The sequence below is a fragment of the Bombina bombina genome, chromosome 1 (genome assembly GCF_027579735.1).
Source record: "Bombina bombina isolate aBomBom1 chromosome 1, aBomBom1.pri, whole genome shotgun sequence".
Classification (NCBI taxonomy): Eukaryota; Metazoa; Chordata; class Amphibia; order Anura; family Bombinatoridae; genus Bombina; species Bombina bombina.
The window spans coordinates 549,816,917-549,837,224 of NC_069499.1; the positions used below are offsets into that span (position 1 = coordinate 549,816,917).

The 20,308-nt window shown below is 38.7% G+C and overlaps 2 protein-coding genes across 3 annotated transcripts in view; one reads left to right on the forward strand and one right to left on the reverse strand.

Annotated features, from left to right (window-relative positions):
* STRADB (STE20 related adaptor beta) overlaps positions 1–5,534 on the reverse strand; it is an 82,634-nt gene extending 77,100 nt beyond the window's left edge. For both annotated transcript variants that reach the window (XR_008400133.1, XM_053698699.1), the window contains exons 1-2: positions 5,447–5,534; positions 2,908–2,967 (exon numbers count right to left, since the gene is read on the reverse strand). Coding sequence is in view for 1 of the 2 variants with exons in the window: in XM_053698699.1 (XP_053554674.1) it covers positions 2,908–2,919 (12 nt within the window). In the remaining variant the exon portion in view is untranslated. The remainder of the gene's footprint in view (positions 1–2,907; positions 2,968–5,446) is intronic.
* A 322-nt stretch (positions 5,535–5,856) lies between these two features.
* TRAK2 (trafficking kinesin protein 2) overlaps positions 5,857–20,308 on the forward strand; it is a 274,016-nt gene continuing 259,564 nt past the window's right edge. The window contains exon 1 of the mRNA XM_053698700.1: positions 5,857–5,954. The gene's annotated coding sequence lies outside the window, so the exon portion shown is untranslated. The remainder of the gene's footprint in view (positions 5,955–20,308) is intronic.

Sequence of the window (20,308 nt, forward strand, 5' to 3'; positions counted from 1 at the left end):
ATCTCTCTCCCCCTCTCTCCCGCGCGCGCTCTCTCTCCCGCGCTCTCTCTCTCCCCCCTCTCTCTCCGCGCGCACCTCTCTCCCCTCCCCCCCTCTCCCGCGCGCTCTCATCCCCCCCTCCTCGTCCCCGCGCGGCTCTCTCTCCCCCTCTCTCCCGCGCTCTCTCTACCCCTCTCTCCCGCGCGCGCTCTCTCTCCCCCTCTCCCGCGCGCGCTCCCTTCTCCCCTCGCTTCCCGCGCGCTCTCATCTCCCCCTCTCTCTCGCCTACTTCCCGCGCGCTCTCTCTCCCCCTCCTCTCCGCGCGCCTCCCTCCCCGCGCTCTCGTCTCCACCTCTCTTCCCCCTCTCTCCCCCAGCGCGCTCTGCTCTCTACCCGCCGCGCTCCCTCATCTCCCCCTCTCTCCCGCCGCGGCTCTCTCTCCCTCCTCACCTCTCCCGCGCGCGCTCTCTCTCTCCCCCTCTCTCCCGCGCGCGCTCTCTCTCCCCCTCTCTCCCGCGCGCGCTCTCTCTCCCCCCCTCTCTCCCGCGCGCGCTCTCTCTCCCCCTCTCTCCCGCGCGCGCTCTCTCCCCCTCTCTCCCGCGCGCGCTCTCTCTCCCCCTCTCTCTCCCGCGCGCGCTCTCCCTCTCTCTCCCGCGCGCTCTCTCTCTCCCCCTCTCTCCCGCGCGCTCTCTCTCTCCCCCTCTCTCCCGCGCGCTCTCTCTCTCCCCCTTTCTCCCGCGCGCTCTCTCTCCCCCTCTCTCCCGCGCGCTCTCTCTCCCCCTCTCTCCCGCGCGCTCTCTCTCCCCCTCTCTCCCGCGCGCGCTCTCTCTCCCCTCTCTCCCGCGCGCTCTCTCTCCCCCTCTCTCCCGCGCGCGCTCTCTCTCTCCCCCTCTCTCCCGCGCGCTCTCTCTCCCCCTCTCTCCCGCGCGCTCTCTCTCCCCCTCTCTCCCGCGCGCGCTCTCTCTCCCCCCTCTCTTTTGCGCTCTCTATTCTTTTGCTCTCTCTCTTCCCCTCTATTTTGCTCTTTCCCATCTTTTTTGCTCTCTCTTACCCTCTCTTTAGCTCTCTCCCCTCTCTTTCCTTCCCCTTTCTCTCTCTCGGTCGCCCCCGACACGCCCGTTCATGCCCCCGCTCACACCCGGCCACGCCCGCTCACACCCCAGTCACGCCCACTTCCGCAACCCGTCACCGTAGCAGATCAGGTAGACTCTAAGGCCAGGTGTGTTTGTCCTCATGCTGTCTCTACTGCGTGTGACAGCTTCGGACAAACACACTTGGCCTTTTATATTATAGGATTGCCTTGCATTTTAGCCAATTAGTGAGAGCACAATGTTATCTATATGGCTCCTATGAACTAGCACTCACTGTTGTTAAAAGCTAATAAAAAAGTATGTAATAAGAGGCTGTCTGTAGTGGCTTAGAATCAGGCAGGAATTTAGAGGTTTAAATGTTATAAAGTATATTAATATAACAATGTTGGTTGCGCAAAGCTGGGGAATGGGTAGTAAAGGCATTATCTATATTTTTAAACAATAACAGTTTTGGTGTAGACTCTCCCTTTAAAAGAACATTCTCTTCTTTGCTACACTTGAAAGCTCTTAAAGGCCCGCAGGTGCAGCATGTTGGAAGTAGTGGAAAGTACCAGTGCCTTTGGTGCTTTTAAACAGTTTGTAAACCTTTTATGCTCTTTTTGTGTCACTTAGGTCAACGTTTCTCAACCTTTTCAGTATCAGGTACTATTTACCTAAATATTATTTATTTAAAAGGGACAGTAAAGTCAAAACAAAAAAATTATGATTCAGACAGAGCATGTCATTTTTACGAATTTTCCACTTTACATCTATTATCCTATTTGTTTTGTTCTCTTGGTTTCCTTTTTTTGAAAATGCTCAGAAGCAGCAATGCACTGCGGGAAGCTAGCTGCTGATTGGTGGCTGCACATATATGCCTCGTCACTGGCTCAGGCGATATGCTCAGCTAGCTCCCAGTAGTGAACTGCTGCTCCTTCAACAAGATATCAAGAGAATTAAGCATATTTGATAATAAAGGTAAAATGTAAAGTTGTTTAATGCTGTATGCTCTATCTGAACCACAACAGAAAAAATGTCAGTTTTATGTCCCTTTAAACGACTATCCTATGGCCATGGGCATCCACATGGGGGCGGGGGGGCTTAATGGATTTTCCTCCCCACCTGGAAATACAAACTACAGAAAAAAAGACAATTAAATGTCCATTTTTTTCTTTTAACTTCCCTTGAATGTAGCTCTGTTTTAGAGGAAGAATTTTGATTATGTTTTTCCTCTTTATAACTGTATTATGCAAAAGATCAAATAAATAAAGCACTGAATAATAAATAAAACTTTATGCTCCTATTTTTATTATAAGTTAGGAGACCGGACAAAGAAATTCATTTTAATACAACCAAAAAAGAAAATGTGTAAAAATGTATTAAAGTTTAGCATATAGTGACTCCAAAATGTATAGTTTACTAGTAAACTAGGACTAGCAGCATTTTGGAATTATTCTCAACCCCTGATTCTTTGGCTTAGACAGGTACTCAACATTCTAACAACATTACTTAAAAACCAAGATGTTACTAAATTATAACGAATAATAAACCATCTGCGTTGAATAACATTTCACCATATTCTAATCGCTATAACTTTTGTACTAATTGAAGTAACAACGCAAACTTTTTTTTCCCTTAAAAGGGTATATAAAGAGCTACCTAATTCAATATATTTTTGATATAATTCAATTTATTTTTGACCATAACATTTTACATGTTGCAAGTAAATGTGACATGATAGCAAACCTATCAGAAAATACAGAATATACTTTTTTTTAATGAAGTAATTAGAATATGCCAGGGGTTGACAAAGTCATGATCAACAAAGAAACCCCAAAAAAATCTCATTAACACTCACCAAACACGACATCGAATTAACTTATTGATCAGGGAATATTTCATGAATCCATTGATGATCCTAAAAAAAAGTAAAGTGAAAAAAAAGCATTTCCAATACCCATCTAAAATAAATTATTTCGAAAATTCGAATTTAATTGTCACTTCCATTAGAGGGCTAAATTTAACTACATAAAACATTATGCTCCAATTTATGTACAGCCACCAATCAGCAAGCGCTACTGTCTCTACAGTAAGCATGGCATTACTGATACCTATATTATAGCACAGTAGGTTTCTCTGCTGTCAATAAAAAAATAGAAGGGTTATGAATGTGTCTCTATTAAAGAAACAGTGAAAGATCTATACAGGCAGTGATATTTATGAATGGTGTACATCTAATTCAATGGTAGTGTGTAACAGCAGTATCTATTTTGGGATATGTGTTGTTTATGTTAATTACATTTGTATGGGGTTTTGCTGATGACTATTATTCACTATGTCATTTGGGTCCTGGTGTGTTTCTGTATTACATTGTGCATGCAGTTGTGTTTATAAGGAAAGCTTAAAGGAACACTGAACCCAAATTTTTTCTTTTGTGATTCAGCATGAAATTTTAAGCAACTTTCTAATTTACTCCTATTATCAAATGTTCTTTATTCTCTTGGTATCTTTATTTGAAATGCAAGAATGTAAGTTTAATTCTGGCCCATTTTTGGTGAACAACCTAGGTTGTCCTTGCTGATTGGTGGATAAATTCATCCACCAATCAAAAACTGCTGTCCAGAGTTCTAAACCAAGAAAAAAGCTTAGATGCCTTCTTTTTTATATAAAGATAGCAAGAGAACGAAGAAACATTGATAATAGGAGTAAATTAAAAAGTTGCTTAAAATTGCATGCTTTATCTGAATCACGAAAGAAAAATTTTGGGTTCAGTGTCCCTTTAAGGTCCCTCTGTGTTTATTTTAGGAAGGATGTGTGACCCTAGTATTTCAGTATTACGAGAAAGTTTTCATTAGGTTCTCTACAGAGGTGTACATGCGCCAGTTACTGTATTAGAATTGAGGCTGTGCACATGGGGCATTTATGCCTTTTGTATTTGAAGGGAAAATCCCAATTTTTTCTGTATTACAGTCAGTAGGTTTTGGGAATGTTCCTATATTAAAGAGTTATACGTCCCTTTGCATGCCTTATTAAGTATATATGTCCTAAAGTAGAATGGTTTGGTTCCCATTGTGGCTACATTGAATAAAATAAAAAATCCTATCACTGTATGTATACTGGATACCTCTGTATTTAGAAAGGCATGTATTATATTGAGAGATACTGTATATGTCCTAGTATAAGGAAATTACAAGTACCTGAAGTCTATCAGAAACGGTATGTACCCCAATAATTCTGTATTAGAGAACACATTCCTTGTGCATTTATATGGAAGAAAATGTTTTTCTTGCGTTTCTCTGTAAGGATAGTTATGTATTATGGATACCCTCTGTATTAGGAATGTATCCCTGGTGTGACTTGTTGAGAGGGACATGCATCCCTAGTGTTAGTCAATGGGTTTTGCTCTGTGACACCACTGTCTTGTATATGTGTTATTTTACATGAAATAACACACTGAGTTTTACAATGTAATAAATATTCGAAAAGCATTAGTTAGCCGTTTTACTCACACCTTTTAGGTTAAACCAGCTTAATGTTTTAAAATATAGCAGTCTGTAAATACATACATTATATATATATATATATATATATATATATATATATACACACACACAACACGCATCACCTAATAACAAGTGCTGTAATCTGCTAGTTTGTTAGCCATCCTGCACAGCAATCAATGCTTTAGATTAAGAGGGGTTGTGAATCCAGCATCTCTCTTTGAAGGATATTTCCCCCTCATCATATTATAATTTAGGATATAAGTAACTGCAGTTTGGGTATGTATTTTTAATTATATAATCAATATTGTCTTTTTGGTGGGAAGCATGGTATGTCGGTGCTGCCATTGTATAATGAGAGACACCTGTCTGCGGTCTCTCTGTTCGGATGGGGGATGTGTCCATACATCAGGACTAGTAATTATGCCTAGTGCCTGTATAGGGGAAGCGTCCCTTGTATCTCTCTGCATCAAATATTACATGTTCCTCTCAGTATTATTACAGATATGCTGCCCTAGTATTTTTGTTTTATGAAGAGTATCTGCTGTTGATGTCTATACTATGAAGTGTGTCTATTGTGGGTTCCTGCATAAAATGCCCAATATAATTTTGCTTCTATATATTAGAACTTCTAGTTGCTGTTTTGGAAGAGAGTGTTGCTGCTGACTGCATTACGAGTGCTATACATTACATCACAGTGTCTCAGTTTTCTATTGTTATTGGAATGTCTCTACTGTATTGAATTTTAAGCATTGAGTGACACTTGTGTTTTTTGGTGTATATATTAGAATGTTACCCTTGTATTCCTCTGTAACATGAAGAGTCTGAGTCCCTACAATCTGAGTATTAGGAATGGTTATGTCTTTGTATTATGAAATATATAGAATCCTGGTGTACCTCTGAGGCAGGACACCCCTCTTTTCACATCTGCCTGTCTCTGATCTGCTCTGCACTCCAGATTCCGTGTACCGCCTGTGGAAACACCCCACACAGCTGATCCTGTAAATCGTCATCAACAAAGGACTGCAGACCATATGTGCACTATACATAGAACCATTACACCTAAAATAAACTATAATAAAACAAGAATTAGTAAAAAAAAAAAACCATGCTCTAAACAATAATGTAATAATATATACAAATATTCCGTTTAGAGACAAGTTCTCCACAAACACATATTGTTCTGTTGCCCCCAACAAATATGTCAGCAGCATCCATGCGTTTCCGCCCTTAGTCACCTCCCTTTTCTTTTCTATATTGAACCTGATTGACAGCTCCAAATTGGGCTATACCATTGGACGATCTGTTGATGACATCATGGCTGCTGTCTCCTTGGATAACTGGAGACAATTATCCTCCCTCTAGTGAAGTGATGAAGGAGGGAAACGGAAAACGTGAAGTGCCGGTGAGAGATGCAGCGGGCAGGGCGGGGGTATATTTAGTTTCGAAGAACGATTTTCTTATAATTTATTGTGGGTGGTTTCTGTATTGGGTAAAAAAATTACCATGTGAGTGCCAGAGTCTTGCACAGCATTGCAGGCCTCCTTGACAGGATGCTGGGGTACAGGAAGCTGGTCCTTGCCTTGCTGATGTGAGTGATAATGCCCCTGTCTCATGGTGAAGGGATGTCTTTTTACGTTTGTCATTGTAGGTTGTGCATGTAGGGTTATTCATTAAATGATCACTTTCAACTGAAATGTAATATCTTTTATTCGAAAGTTTTATACATTTATTCAAAAAGTTAGAAGCGATTTTATTATTCAAGTCCAATATAAATGCAGGAATTAAAGGGGCTCTCCCCACTGAAATATTTATCTCACATGAGTATACACGGACTACTTCACAGCTAAGTGAATACAGCCCAGTGTAAAAGCCACACGCACTTGGACGAATCTCAACAGTGAGATACACATTTGGTTTAATTCACTTTTTGTTTATTTGACTGTTTCCTGGTTGTAATCACATGATGTTGGAGGATCAGTTATATTTCCATCTAAATGGAATTTTTTGAAAAAGAGGGTTGCTACTTCTATATTTAGTAGCGCAGGGTTTGTCCAATTCAGGGAAAAACAGCTCATAGAATGTTTATCCTTGGACCCTTGTATAATTTTACTTATCTATGCATATGTAAGAAAAACCCACGGCTGTTTTTTTTTCTGCAAGCACTTGGAAGTTGTAATATCAGGCCAGACAAATCAATACTTTTCTTTATCCGCAGAATATTTTGATCTGTGCCTAGGGTACCATGGTTTGAGATTTACTTCCATTGTTCCCCCCCCAGGACCTTTTTAGCTGGTGCACCAGCACCACCCGTCTGATTTTACTGATCACCTGGCTAAAAGTTTAGCCAAAATTTGCTAATATTAATCATGTTCAATTTTTATTGCACAAATTATCATTAAAGGTACAGTATACTGTAAAATTGTTTTTCCTGTAATGTATTTTCAATGATTTGTTATACCAGCTGCAGAGTATAAAATGTATGAGAAATTGCATTTTCTGGTTTGTGTATATGAATTAGTAGGGTTTGTTCTTTTTAAACCACAACCTATTGAAATGGGTTGACCTTGCAGGTAAAATCAGATCTCATTATGCTATCACTTTGTGTATACATACTTGCTTCCTTATCTTATATTTGTCTGGAAAACCAAAGCTCAATAAAAATGAACGCTTTATTACTTAATGGGACAGTCTTCTCCAGAATTGTTGTTGTTGTTGTTTAAAAAAATAAATAATCCCTTTAGTACCCATTCCCAAGTTTTGCATAACCAACACTGTTATATTAACCTGTTATGCCGTTGATCCAATGTAGACATTAAGACCCTGTCATGAAAGGGTTAATATACTTTTTACCTATGTGATTACCCTCTATCTACGCTTCCGCAGACTTCCTCCTTATTTCACTTTAACATACTTACATTTTAGCCAATCAGTGCTGACTTATAAGTAACTCCACTATAGTGAGCACAACATTATCTATATGGCACATATGAACAAGCACTGTCAAACTGAAAACTGTCAAAATTCACTGAGATAAGAGGCAATCTTCAAGTACTTAGAAATAAGCATATGAGCCTACCTAGATTTAGCTTTCAACCAACAATACCAAGAGAACAAAGAAAATTTGATAAAAGTAAATTGGAAAGTTGTTTACAATTGCATTGCCTATCTGAATTATGAAAGTTTAATTTTGACTAGACTGTCCCTTTAACTGTCCTGCACCTCACTGGGAGTGTACCTTCTTCTCCTGGCTGTGTTTACATAGGCTTGTCCATAGCCTGGATGTAAGACCAGCAACTTTCAGTAAAGGTGGGGATACCACAGGCTAAATGAGCTATTTTAATGCCAAAATAAGAGTAAAGGAGCTACTTGTAAACCATATAATGCACTCCAGCAGGTAAAATGGATAATTGGGAACAATTTTAAAAGGGAGAATTATGAGTAAACTGTCCCTTTTTTTAAATGCATTTTATGTTAAATTATGCAATTTATTTGTGCTTTGGATAGCAGAAAATGATATAATATTAGAAAAGATTACACTGCCCAATATGGCCACTTCATATTGCCACTTGGCTGGCAAAAGTTTCTGTGGAGAAAACTGAGTTCTAGGGTTTGATGTCTTTCCATCGATATGTGCTGCAATGCTTTATTTATTAATGTTATTAACAGTTAATAACCCCTGGTTTTCTAGAGTGGGTTTATAACACCTTTATGTGTACCTGTTTTCTGTGAGAAAATAAATATGCTCTGTAAATCTTGGGTACAAATGTTGTGGATGGAATATTTTCATGGGTCCTGAAGTGTGCTGTTTCCCTAATATTACATCTGGGTCTTTATTTTTATATAAATATGTCAACACTTTAAACAGGATTATATGTTTTTCCATGTCAAATGTTACTTAAAGCTAAATTACCTTGTGCCTTTTATTACTCGCATTCATTAAATAGTGTTATATTGTTGACAAAATAGGTGCACAATATTTTACAAGGGCTTCAGAAAACTGTTCAAATCTCAAGCTTCAGGCAATGAACAATATAATGTGTTGCTAATCTACTAGTGTAAGAGCATAGTGGTTACACTATAATACACACCTTGTGCCCTTCAAATGATAGTCACCAGTAGCATTCATCTCGTGTAGAGGACTCTGACGTAAACCCTGTGATAGCTAAAGAGTAACTCTTGCTGTGACCTTGATTAAACCTTTTTGTTCAAAGTAGCAGGGTATATATAGTTATCATCATCATCCATTAAAACTCTGATACTCTATTAACTAGCTGTTAGTTGTATTCTGCTTGTTAGACTTTCTTTTCCTAAAAATGTAATGCATAAATTCAACTATCAGGCAATATATTTTAGATTATATGTATCACTTTTAGATAATTGTGTAGCTTTGTTTCCTAAATTAGAGTAAAATCTTGTGTTCTGCTATAAATTAGCTTGTCTAAATATAGTCATAAATTTACATAATTAGAAAATGAGTTACAGTATTATCACAATATGAGAAAAGGTTACAAACCCCTCATCACATAGTTATGTCTGCAGAGACCTGCTGGTCCTAGCAGACATAACTGTTGAGCCAATAAGCAACGGCAGTTGTTGCACCTCAGTAATCTCTGGCTGAGCCTGCCTGGGACCAGCAGCTGTCTACAGCTCCTGAAAGGACTTTCCGTGTCAGTACTTATAAAATATAATTTTATAACAATTTAGAGCATTGAGGGCAAACTTCCTAACACATTGGAGCTGCATATTAATTTATGAATATTAAGCAGACAAATAATGTTTGCTTAAAATGTCCAGTGCCACAAGGCCAGATTTACGAAATGTTGCAGGGTACCCTCTGTCTGCTTTTCTTCAAAGGGCGCATTTGAGTTTGCCCACCGACTAGAAGTCCTCAAAGTGTGTGTATATATATATATATATATATATATATATATATATATATATATATATATATATATATATATATATATATATATATATATATATATATATATATATATATATATATATATATATATATATATATAAATATATAAAGACTTCGATTTAGTGCACTCTCACTAGCCAACCCAGACACAGACCAGGGTGCTTAACGGAATGAACAATCTGAATAGGAATAAGCACTCACTGGATTTCAAAACAACAAATATTTATTCGGCAGTGACGTTTCGGGGCATTCACCCCTTCCTCAGACCTATATTTTCGTTTGCAGCTTTTTAAAATAGAAATAGTTTTGTGCAAATGATGTGATGTTGCAGCAAATGAATCAACTCTATTAATTAGTATAACACCTTCAATTCTAATCCAAATACAACTGGTATAAGATCCTACTAGAGATGTCATATACCTTTTATCAAAGTATGATTAAATCATTATTTACTGTTGAGCACATGGTATTAGTTTTCTTGGTACAGTTAATTTGTCTGTAACAATTCATATATTGTATCCACTTTGAGGAACATATATTATTATTATAAATAGATAAATAATCTTGCAAAAATAGATATATTCCCATTGAAATGTTTATCTGAGTTAGTAGGTTTCATGTAGGGGATTTAGAGAAAATGAGTATATTTTGACTTTAGTTATAGTATGCAAATTCAGTGCAGGATCGTTTGAGACAGGAGCCGTGTTTAGATCACAGTGGGATCCTGCAAATATCCTGAGGCAAAGGCACTCACTGCTCAAAAACAAAGCAGGCAGTACAGTAGCCCTCAGTATCCAAGCGGTTCCTATATGCGGTGGTAGATGAAGAGAAGCCAAACTGGTCCGCCACATATAGGAACCGCTAGGATACTGAGCGGTTATTTTTAGTTCCTGCTTCAAAAGGCTCCCTTCACTCAAATCGGCGCATTGCGCATGCTCCAAAAATGGGAATGCGGAGCTACGAAAAGTTACTAGCAGAAGGGAAGATGTGCATGACGAAATACAGGAGGAGGCTGGCGGCCATTTCAAAACGGAGTGGGACATGTAGTGTCATTTTACTAGAAAACTATTTATTAAGCAAAATTGGGCTATAGTTTGAACTATTTATCCTAGTAAACTTTAACTGTAGCAGTAAGAACATTTTTTGGGTTGACTGTCCCATTAAGAGCTTAGAAATTAACATATGAGCCTACATAGGTTCAGCTTTCAACTAAGAATAACAAGAGAACAAAGCAAATTTGATGATAAAAGAAAATTAGAAAGTTTTTACAAAAAAAAGAAAAATTACATGCGCTATCTCAATCATGAAAGTTTAATTTGGACTAGACTGTCCCTTTACATATCAGACTGTGTGCTGCACTTCACTTCCAGTTCTGATTCTTAGCAGCACCAACAGCTAAGTTTTCCGACACCCTAACATATCCAGCCCTGCTATGCATTTCACTTTGGAAATGTTTATAAAATTTGATATTGAAGGGAAATCATTTCTGCTATAATGTGTTGATATCATAAAGATTTGTATTCTAGTTTTTACTCGCAATTTAAAAAAATGTATTGTTTTTACTATGTTAACGGATTGCATTTCTACTTTGGCTGCTAATATGCGTTAGTAACTTTCTGGTTGCAAATACTTTAATCTGCAGTGACAAGCTCCTTATAAGACTAAAGTAATTAAACAGAATTGCAAAAGGATAATCCGCCATGCCACTTGCAGAGTCAGAGGCAGCAGAGAAAAGAGGAGATTGACTCACGAGTGGCTAAACAAAGCCTTCCAGAATGCCTGGGTGGCAAACTGGCAGCAGAGCATTTGTATGGGAAATAAGATGTCACTGAACAAGGCCTTCTGTCGTATTCATACAGTCTGACGCATCAGTGCAGTAAACAGGAAGCTCTTGTTGCCATCATTGCTTACAATCTATAATTAACATTTTCACTTGGCAAGTTTTTTTGTTTTTTGCCTGCAAAATAAATACAATATATTTATAATTCCTTCTATGATTGTGTAATAATGCACAAGAAGTAGAGAGCAGGGAACAGACCACATAGTATTTTTCTTGGCTTCATTTGATGAAGGTTCTGAGGTTTACCCCACCTATAATCTGTTATTTCTTTTTCTAAAACTGTGAAAACGATGTGTTTGTATGTAAATAAATGTCTGTACATTGAAAGGTTTGTGTATAACACAAACTTGCAGGGTCATTAATGCTAAGAATGCATACTCTATCTAATTAGAGCATGTTATGTTAAGGTGACTTATGTTATTTTTGCATTAGTGACATTGCTGTATGCCATCAATGTGTCAGGGTTAGAAGTGAAATTCTACATAATCTGATTATGTTTTCAGAAAGGGGTTACTTGGTTATTCTCTTGTCATTGTCACCCTTTCTCCAATTCTGTAATGCACATTTGAAATTGTTAATGGGGGATTTTTCATATGGGAAGATATTTACCATACAGCTGATTGTAGCAGCATCTGGGAACAATACAATAAATGAAGAATTAGAATGTGATACTTCAAAAGCGTAATGATTTTCCGTATTACTACACTTAGATTATACAGTCTGTTGCCAAGAGTCGCACTGTTCTAGTCAGCTCTAAAGAAGGTGATCTACAAACAGCATGGCTCTTAGGCAGTGCTTGATAAATCTGTTTAAAAAATAGGAGCCAGTAAGAATATTTGGGAGCCAGGCATATTTTTAGGAGCCAGACAGTTGAATTTGTATATAGATATATGAAGAATAACCCAAAAAGTTAGGAGCCAGGGGTAAAATTATAGGAGCCAGTGGCTCCCAGGCTCCTGGGTTTGTCGAGCCCTGCTCTTAGGCATACATGCTAAAGGGGTTCAGGGGATAGCAATGGAGGAGAGGAAACGTAATAAAGAAAGGTTAGTGTAGGTTGTATGCCTCCCCGTACAGTAGAGTCTTTAGCGCTTGAAGTTTTCAAAACTAGGGGTCGGGGAGAGTCTTGTGGAGCGAGGCAGAGAGTTCCACAAGATGGGAGCCAGTCTGGAGAAGTCCTGTAAACGGGAGTGTGATGAGGTAACGAGAGGAGGAGAGTTAGGAGGTCATGAGCAGAGCGAAGGGGACTGGCGGGAGAGTATCTGGAGACAAGGTCTGAGATATAGGGGGGAGCAGTGCAGTTGAGGGCTTTGTATGTCACTTTAATTTTGTGCTTAATCCTGGAGGCAAGAGGAATCCAGTGAATGGATTGGCAGAGAGGTGCAGCAGATGAAGAACGACGTGTAATGAAGATGAGCCTGGCAGAGAGCATGATAGCAAACTTTAGAAAACATGATATGAGGAAGGGAGCATGGTTAATTTATGCTTGCATAATTCATGTATTAGCCAGGTTTTGTTCATCTCAACACTGTTGCTGTATAGACTTGCCAGGGCGGCAGATGTGTGGAGAGAACAGTGCAGCTTTATCAGGATTTATACAATGCCATCCAAGGACACAGGAAGCAAACTGTCATTTTAACATTCTCACAAAACCTCACAGTTGCACACTATTTTACATACTTATTTAACCCCTTAAAGGGACAGTTTACCCAAATCAAGACCTATTTTTAATTTATTTATCAATGGAAATTAAACGTGTGTGTGTGGCTTTTTTGATAAACTATTTTGTAACTAAATATTTTATTTTTAAAAAATTCAGTTTTTATGGGCTAATAATACCAAATTGGATATTTTATTTTTGGCCGTGCAGCCTCACAAGCACAGTCCCTTTCGTGCAGGGCTCATGCTTCAGACCCCATGATGATGTCACTGCTAGTGTGAACACGGACGTGCTCTCGATAAAAAGCTTGTCCGTGTTCAGCAGGTAGATTTTTTTTTTTTTTTTTTTTTTCCCACTGGTGCACGCTTGTAGTAGAGGTTCATCATCATCTGACTTGCATTCAAGATATTATTATGGTCTGTCAGATGATGACGAACCGCTACTACAGGTCAGATAAAGATGAACCGGTACTAGTGGGGGATAAAAAGAGCAGCCGCTGCAGGCAACAAGGGCAGCATGGAGCTTCTGTGTTGCGAGGTGTGCACTGTCCGCCAGGCTCAGACTGCCCCAGCGCTGCTCTTTGACAGAGTTCTTCAAAATCTGCTTACCGTGGAGGATAGCTATTTACCAAAGTGCTCTTACTTCAAGTGTGTCCAGAAGAACATCCAGCCCTTTATGAGAAGGATGGTGGCCACTTGGAGGTTGGTGGATTAAATACATTTGTATAAATGTGATGGAGGTCCCTCACTATATCTGACAAGCGTGCGCGGGCACCATTGACTTAGTGGGCGTGCTCCTCTGACAATTGCTCATGCTTTTTGCAGAAAGAAACTACTTGGAATAGAATTAACTAAAATAATTTGATAGACTACGGGGTGGGGTAAGAAAGTTTGGAAGTACAGCCCTTTTATCTGGGTGTTCCAGGGTTGTCGAGTTGCAAAGCAAAGAACATTATTAAAAATGTAAAAATATTACATATTTATAAAAAAAAAGAAAAAAAAAAGAGATTCACTGGTCGCTTATCGTTTACTTGATACTGCACTATTACTGATAATGAGTGCTTTTTCATTGAGTGTACTGGTCCTTAAAGGACCAGGCATTTCAGACAAAAACTTCCCCAAAAGACCAGAGCCTTTTTAGCATTTTTGCCATTACTACATTTAAACAGAAGAGACTTTTTTTTTTATATTTACTTATCAAAACTATATATTTTGCTTATAGTAGACAATGCAAATTATATAGTTTTGATAAGTAAATATAAAATCAATATTTTGCTTTTAGTAGACAATGCAAATCATTGATCTAGACCCATTTTGGTATATTTCATGCCATCATTTCACCGCCAAATGTGATCAAATAAAAAAAAAAAATCACTTTTTCATAATTTTAGGTTTCTCACTGAAATTATTTACTAACAGCTTGTGCAATCATGGCACAAATGTTTGTAAATGCTTCTCTGGGATCCCCATTGTTCAGAAATAGCAGACATATATGGCTTTGGCATCGCTTTTTAGTAATTAGAAGGCCGCAAAATGCCGCTGCGCACCACACTTGTATTATGCCCAGCAGTGAAGGGGTTAATTAGGTAGCTTGTAGGGTTAATTTTAGCTTTAGTGTAGAGATCAGCCTCCCACCTGACACATCCCACCCCTTGATTCCTCCCTGGCCCCTCTCAAACAGCTCTCTTCCCTCTCCACCCCCCAAAGGTCACCCCCATCTTAAGTACTGGCAGTATAAAATAAAAGGTTTGCGTTTTTCGTGTGGGGCATGCAGAAATAGAGCAATCTCACTATTTTTAGCGAGATCGTGGCAGAGGGAAGCCCAGGACTGCAGTGTCGCACAGGGTACAGCACTGGTTTTTAAGGGGTTAAAGGGACACTGAACCCAATTTTTTTCTTTTGTGATTCAGATAGAGCATGCAATTTTAAAGTGAATGTCAATTTTGATGCTAAAGTGCCCGGTTTGTAAAAATTCGATTAAAAACAGTGGCACTTTAATTCATCAAAATTACATTTCACTCCTGTTGAGAAAAAAAACTTACCTTTTAATCTTCACAGTAGCTCCAGCTTCCTCCGCCTGTCGCAAAGCCTCTTCCTGGGTCTAAAATGAGGAATCTGGCTTCCTCCAATCACAGCGTTGAATATGACACTGATTCCCCCGGGGGGGGGGGGGGAGCTGTGATTGGAGGATGACCTATCCATTTCTGACGTCAGAAATGGCTTTCAACGACCGGAGGAAGCATGAGCTGCTGTGAAGTTTAAAAGGTAAGGTGTGTTTTTTTTTTTTTTTTTTTTTTTTTTGTTTTTTTTTTTCTCAACAGGAGTGAAATATAAGTTTTGATGAATTAAAGTGCCCCTGTTTTAATCGAATTTTTAAAAACTGGGCACTTTAGCATCAAAATTGACATTCACTTTAAGCAACTTTTTAATTTACTCCTATTATACATTTTTCTTCATTCTCTTGTTATCTTTATTTGAAAAAGATTGCATCTAAGCTTTTTTTTTTTTTTTTGGTTCAAAACTCTGGACAGCACTTTTTTATTGGTGGATGAATTTATCCACCAAACGGCAAGAACTACCCAGGTTATTCAACAAAAATGGGCTGACATCTAAACTTACTTTCTTGCATTTCAAATAAAGATACCAGGAGAATGAAGGAAATGTGATAATAGGAGTAAATTAGAATGTTGCTTAAAATTGCATGCTCTATCTAAATCACAAAAGTATTTTTTTTTGGGTTCAGTGTCCGAAACGCTAGGGTTGACTGTTGAAACAAATAAATGGCACTTTCATTCATGAAGTATAAGATACTTCATGCAGAAAGTGCCTTTGTTTCAACCGTTCGCTGTTCTTTGCTGCTATGGCAGCCCACGGCCCCAGAGGCAGAACCTTTTTTTTTTTTTTTTTTTTTTTTTTTTTCCATTTTCTGCAATGAGAATTTTTTTAGTGAAAATTTTTCTGCAGTGTCTCTCTCTAAGGAGCCAGTGTTGCTGTGTTTGTTGCCCTTACTCGGTGTGCATGAGGACAGGTTCATGTACAGCCTCGTTGATGTCTGCTGTACGTTCCCACAGTGTCAATCTGCCTGGGAACCTGCTTTACTGTACTGCTGGGTCTATATGCTTATTTTGGAGGGGCTGCTGCTCCATGCTTATACTGCTGATGTATACTATATGCTTCCTAACGGATGGCACTTGGAAGTGTGTGTGTGTGTGTGTGTATGTATGTTTGTATGTATATACAGGTGAAACTCAAAGTTAGAATATCGTGAAAAAGTTAATTTATTTCACTAATGCAACTTAAAAGGTGAAACTAATATATGACATAGACTCATTACATGCAAAGCAAGATAGTTCAAGCCGTGATTTGTTATAATTGTGATTATGGCTTACAGCTCTTGAAAACCCCAAATCTACAATCTCAGAAAATTAGAATATTACATGCAATCAATAAAACAAGGATTGTACATAGAACAATATCGGACCTCTGAAAAGTATAAGCATACATACTGTATGTACTCAGTACTTGGTTTGGGCCCCTTTTGCAGCAATTACTGCCTCAATGCGGCGTGGCATGGAAGCTATCAGCCTGTGGCACTGCTGAGGTGGAAGACCAAGATGCTTCAATAGCGGCCTTCAGCTCTTCTGCATTGTTCTGTCTCATGTCTCATCTTTCTCTTGGCAATGCCCCATAGATTCTCTATGGGGTTCAGGTCAGGCGAGTTTACTGGCCAATCAAGCACAGTAATCCCACGGTCATTGAACCAGGTTTTAGTGCTTTTGGCAGTGTGGGCAGGTGCCAAGTCCTGCTGGAAAATGAAGTCAGCATCCCCATAGAGCTTGTCTGCGGAAGGAAGCATGAAGTGCTTCAAAATCTCCTGGTAGACGGCTGCGTTGACCCTGGACTTAATGAAGCACAGTGGACCAACACCAGCAGATGACATGGCTCCCCAAATCAACACAGACTGTGGAAACTTCACACTGGACTTCAAGCATCTTGCAGTGTGTGCCTCTCAATTCTTCCTCCATACTCTGGATCCTTGGTTTCCAAATGAGATGCAAAATTTGCTCTCATCAGAAAAGAAGACTTTGGACCAATGAGCAACAGACCAGGTCTGTTTTTCTTTAGCCCAGGTAAGACGCTTCTGATGTTGTTTGCTGTTCAGGAGTGGCTTGACAAGAGGAATACGACATTTGAAGCCCATGTCCAGGATCCGTCTGTGTGTGGTGGCTCTTGATGCACTGACTCCAGCCTCAGTCCACTCCTTGTGAAAGTCCCCAACACTTTTGAATGGCCTTTTCCTGACAATCCTCTCCAGGCTGTGGTCATCCCTGCTGCTTGTGCACCTTTTTCTTCCACACTTTTCCCTTTCACATAACTTTCTATTAATGTGCTTTGATACAGCACTTTGGGAACATCCAACTTGTTTTGCAATTACCTTTTTGAGGCTTTCCCTCCTTATGGAGGGTGTTAATGATGGTTTTCTGCACAACTGTCAGGTCAGCAGTCTTTCCTATGAGTGTGATTCCTACTGAACCAGACTGAGAGACCATTTAAAGGCTCAGGAACCCTTTGCAGGTGTTATGGCTTAATTAGCGGATTAGAGTGGGACACTTTGAGCCTAGAATATTGCACCTTTTTCACAATATTCTAATTTTCTGAGATTGTGGATTTGGAGTTTTCATGAGCTGTAAGCTTGAACTATCTTGCTTTGTATGTACATGTGTATATAATATTATTATTATTATTATTATTATTATTATTATTATTATTATTATTATTATTTTTTTTTTTATTTTTATTATGGCTGCACTATTTTTCGCTTGTTCGATTTTAAACCGCAATTAATTGCCGCGATTTAAAAACCGTGAGAGGTCGCGATTTTTTGCTAAAAAAAAAAAAAAACCCTGGTGGCTGTACTGCATTATTTGTATGTGATTTCTTGCAAACCAGCTCAATCTAGTGGTTGTTTTTAGCACACATTTGTAAAATGTCTGTTTCACTTTCTGTTTGTGATCTCAGCATCCGATCAAGCTATTGAAATCTAAAAGCAGAGCCCATGCAGGAGATGTGAAGAGGTACTTATATTTCACTCTAGGAAAGTCTGCAGTCTGAAACCTTAGGGTATGTAATCATTATGGAACCTCCCACACAATCTCAAGCTCTCTGAGAAACGGCTCAAATACATAGCAGATGCAGTTAACCCCACGGCTGCCAAAAAGGCTAAAAATACATTCCCCTCTGCTGCTGGGTTAACTTAACTGCATCTACAATGTATTTGATATCAGCAAGGCACAGCATTTCTGAAAGGAGCAGCCCCCCACCCCTACTGCTCTATGCCTGTATTGGATTCCTGCACAGGAGCAGGGCTCATTTTCAGTCAAATTAAAATGTTTAAAAAAAGAAGAAAAAATAAATACAAAATAAATAAAAAAAAAAATAATATATATCTATATCTATCCATATGTGTGTGTAACTGTATATTTGTGTGTGTGTGTATGTAAAAAAAAAAACTGTATATGTGTATGCAGCAAGGAATTCTGGGTAAGATATGCAAATTAGGTGCTTTGGCGTAAAGGGAATCTGCTGAAAAGCAGACATGAAGTAAAAAGGTGTCATTGTGAACCTAATTTGCATATCTTACCCATAATTCCTTGCTGCATTGGAAACTGTGTATTCCAGGGGTTTTCTGTGGGAAAAACAGGCCTACTGGCCTGTCTAGATTTGTTAATTAACTACACAATGAGTTATTTTCTCTCTATTTTGTGCGTAGTGGAGGTTTTTAAACTCACCTTTTTACCTCCCCCTAATTTAAAATGTTGTTGTGTTTTGCCCGGAAACAACTTCACCCAGCAGTGATTCAAACTTTCTCCCAGCTGATCAGTGGCAATAACCACGAAACAGTCTGTCCTGGGATAGTTATGAATCACTGCTTTAACCCTAGCTAAGCTTATAAGCTGTGTGAACAGCGATGCTTTGGCGTAAAGGCAATCTGCTGAAAAGCAGACATGAAGTAAAAAGGTGTGTCATTGTGAACCTAATTTGCATATCTTACCCAGAATTCCTTGCTGCATTGGAAACCGTGTATTCCAGAGGTTTTCAGTGGGAAAAACAGACCTACTGGCCTGTCTAGATTTGTTAATGAACTACACAATGAGTTATTTTCTCTATATTTTGTGCGTAGTGGAGGATTTTAAACTCGCCTTTTACCTCCCCCTAATTTAAAATGTTGTGGTGTGTATGTGTGTATGTGTATATATATATATATATATATATATATCTGCAAAAAATAAAAATGCCTGTTTAAAACTCTATACTCTTAAATAATATTGGGATCTTAGTCACACAATATGGCCATATTCTGCTTAGCCAGTCACCACTTACAAGGTGTCCCAAAATAGACTGGTCCTAACACTATAAATTTTCACCTTAGTGGGCTGAATCCTTTGATTCTAATATAGAATTCCAACTCTGTGGTTCTATGCCTCATTGAATGAGGCTGCCTGGCTTTATATAGCCTTAATGACACTGCCTGGAACACACCTGAGCAGGTTTGGAATTCTATATTAGAATCAAAGGGTTCAGCCCAGTAAGGTGAAAATTTTATAGTGTTAGGACCAGTCTATTTTGGGACACCTTGTAAGTGGTGACTGGCTGAGCAGAATATAGCCATATTGTGTGACTAAGATCCCAATATTTAAGAGTATAGAGTTTTAAACAGGCATTTTTTGCAGACTTTATATCAAAATAAGTGTTGTTTCATTTAGGATATGCGCTAATATTTTGTTGTTTGTTTGTATTTACACTGGTCATTTTGGCAGCACTCCCACAATATGTGCATTAATATATAATATGTTTTTGTGTATGTGACTTACACTGCTTCATATGTTAATCATATATGACTGTCCAAGAAAACTTGACAATGTTGTGTGTCATAAAACCTAATAACTGGCTAGTGGCTACTATTTAATCACATCACAGGCAGCAAATTTTATTTTAACTATTTTTTGTTTTGTATTTTTATGCTCCAAGAGTGTATTGGGCATTGAGAAACATGTACATTAAGATTCTGTAGTATTAAATAAACTTTTTAATGCAAAATGAAGGTGTTATTGTCATTTATAAGAAAATTGTGATTAAATCGCTATCGCGTTTTTACACACACACACACACACTTGACTTTCACTTTAAGCATTTATAAAACAGGACATTACAATTACAATTTTAAAAAGAAATTTCCAATTTACTTCTATTATCAAATTTGCTTTGTTTCTATGGCATTCTTTGTTGAAGAGATACCTAAGTAGGTGTCTCTGGAGAACAACATGGCAGGAAATAG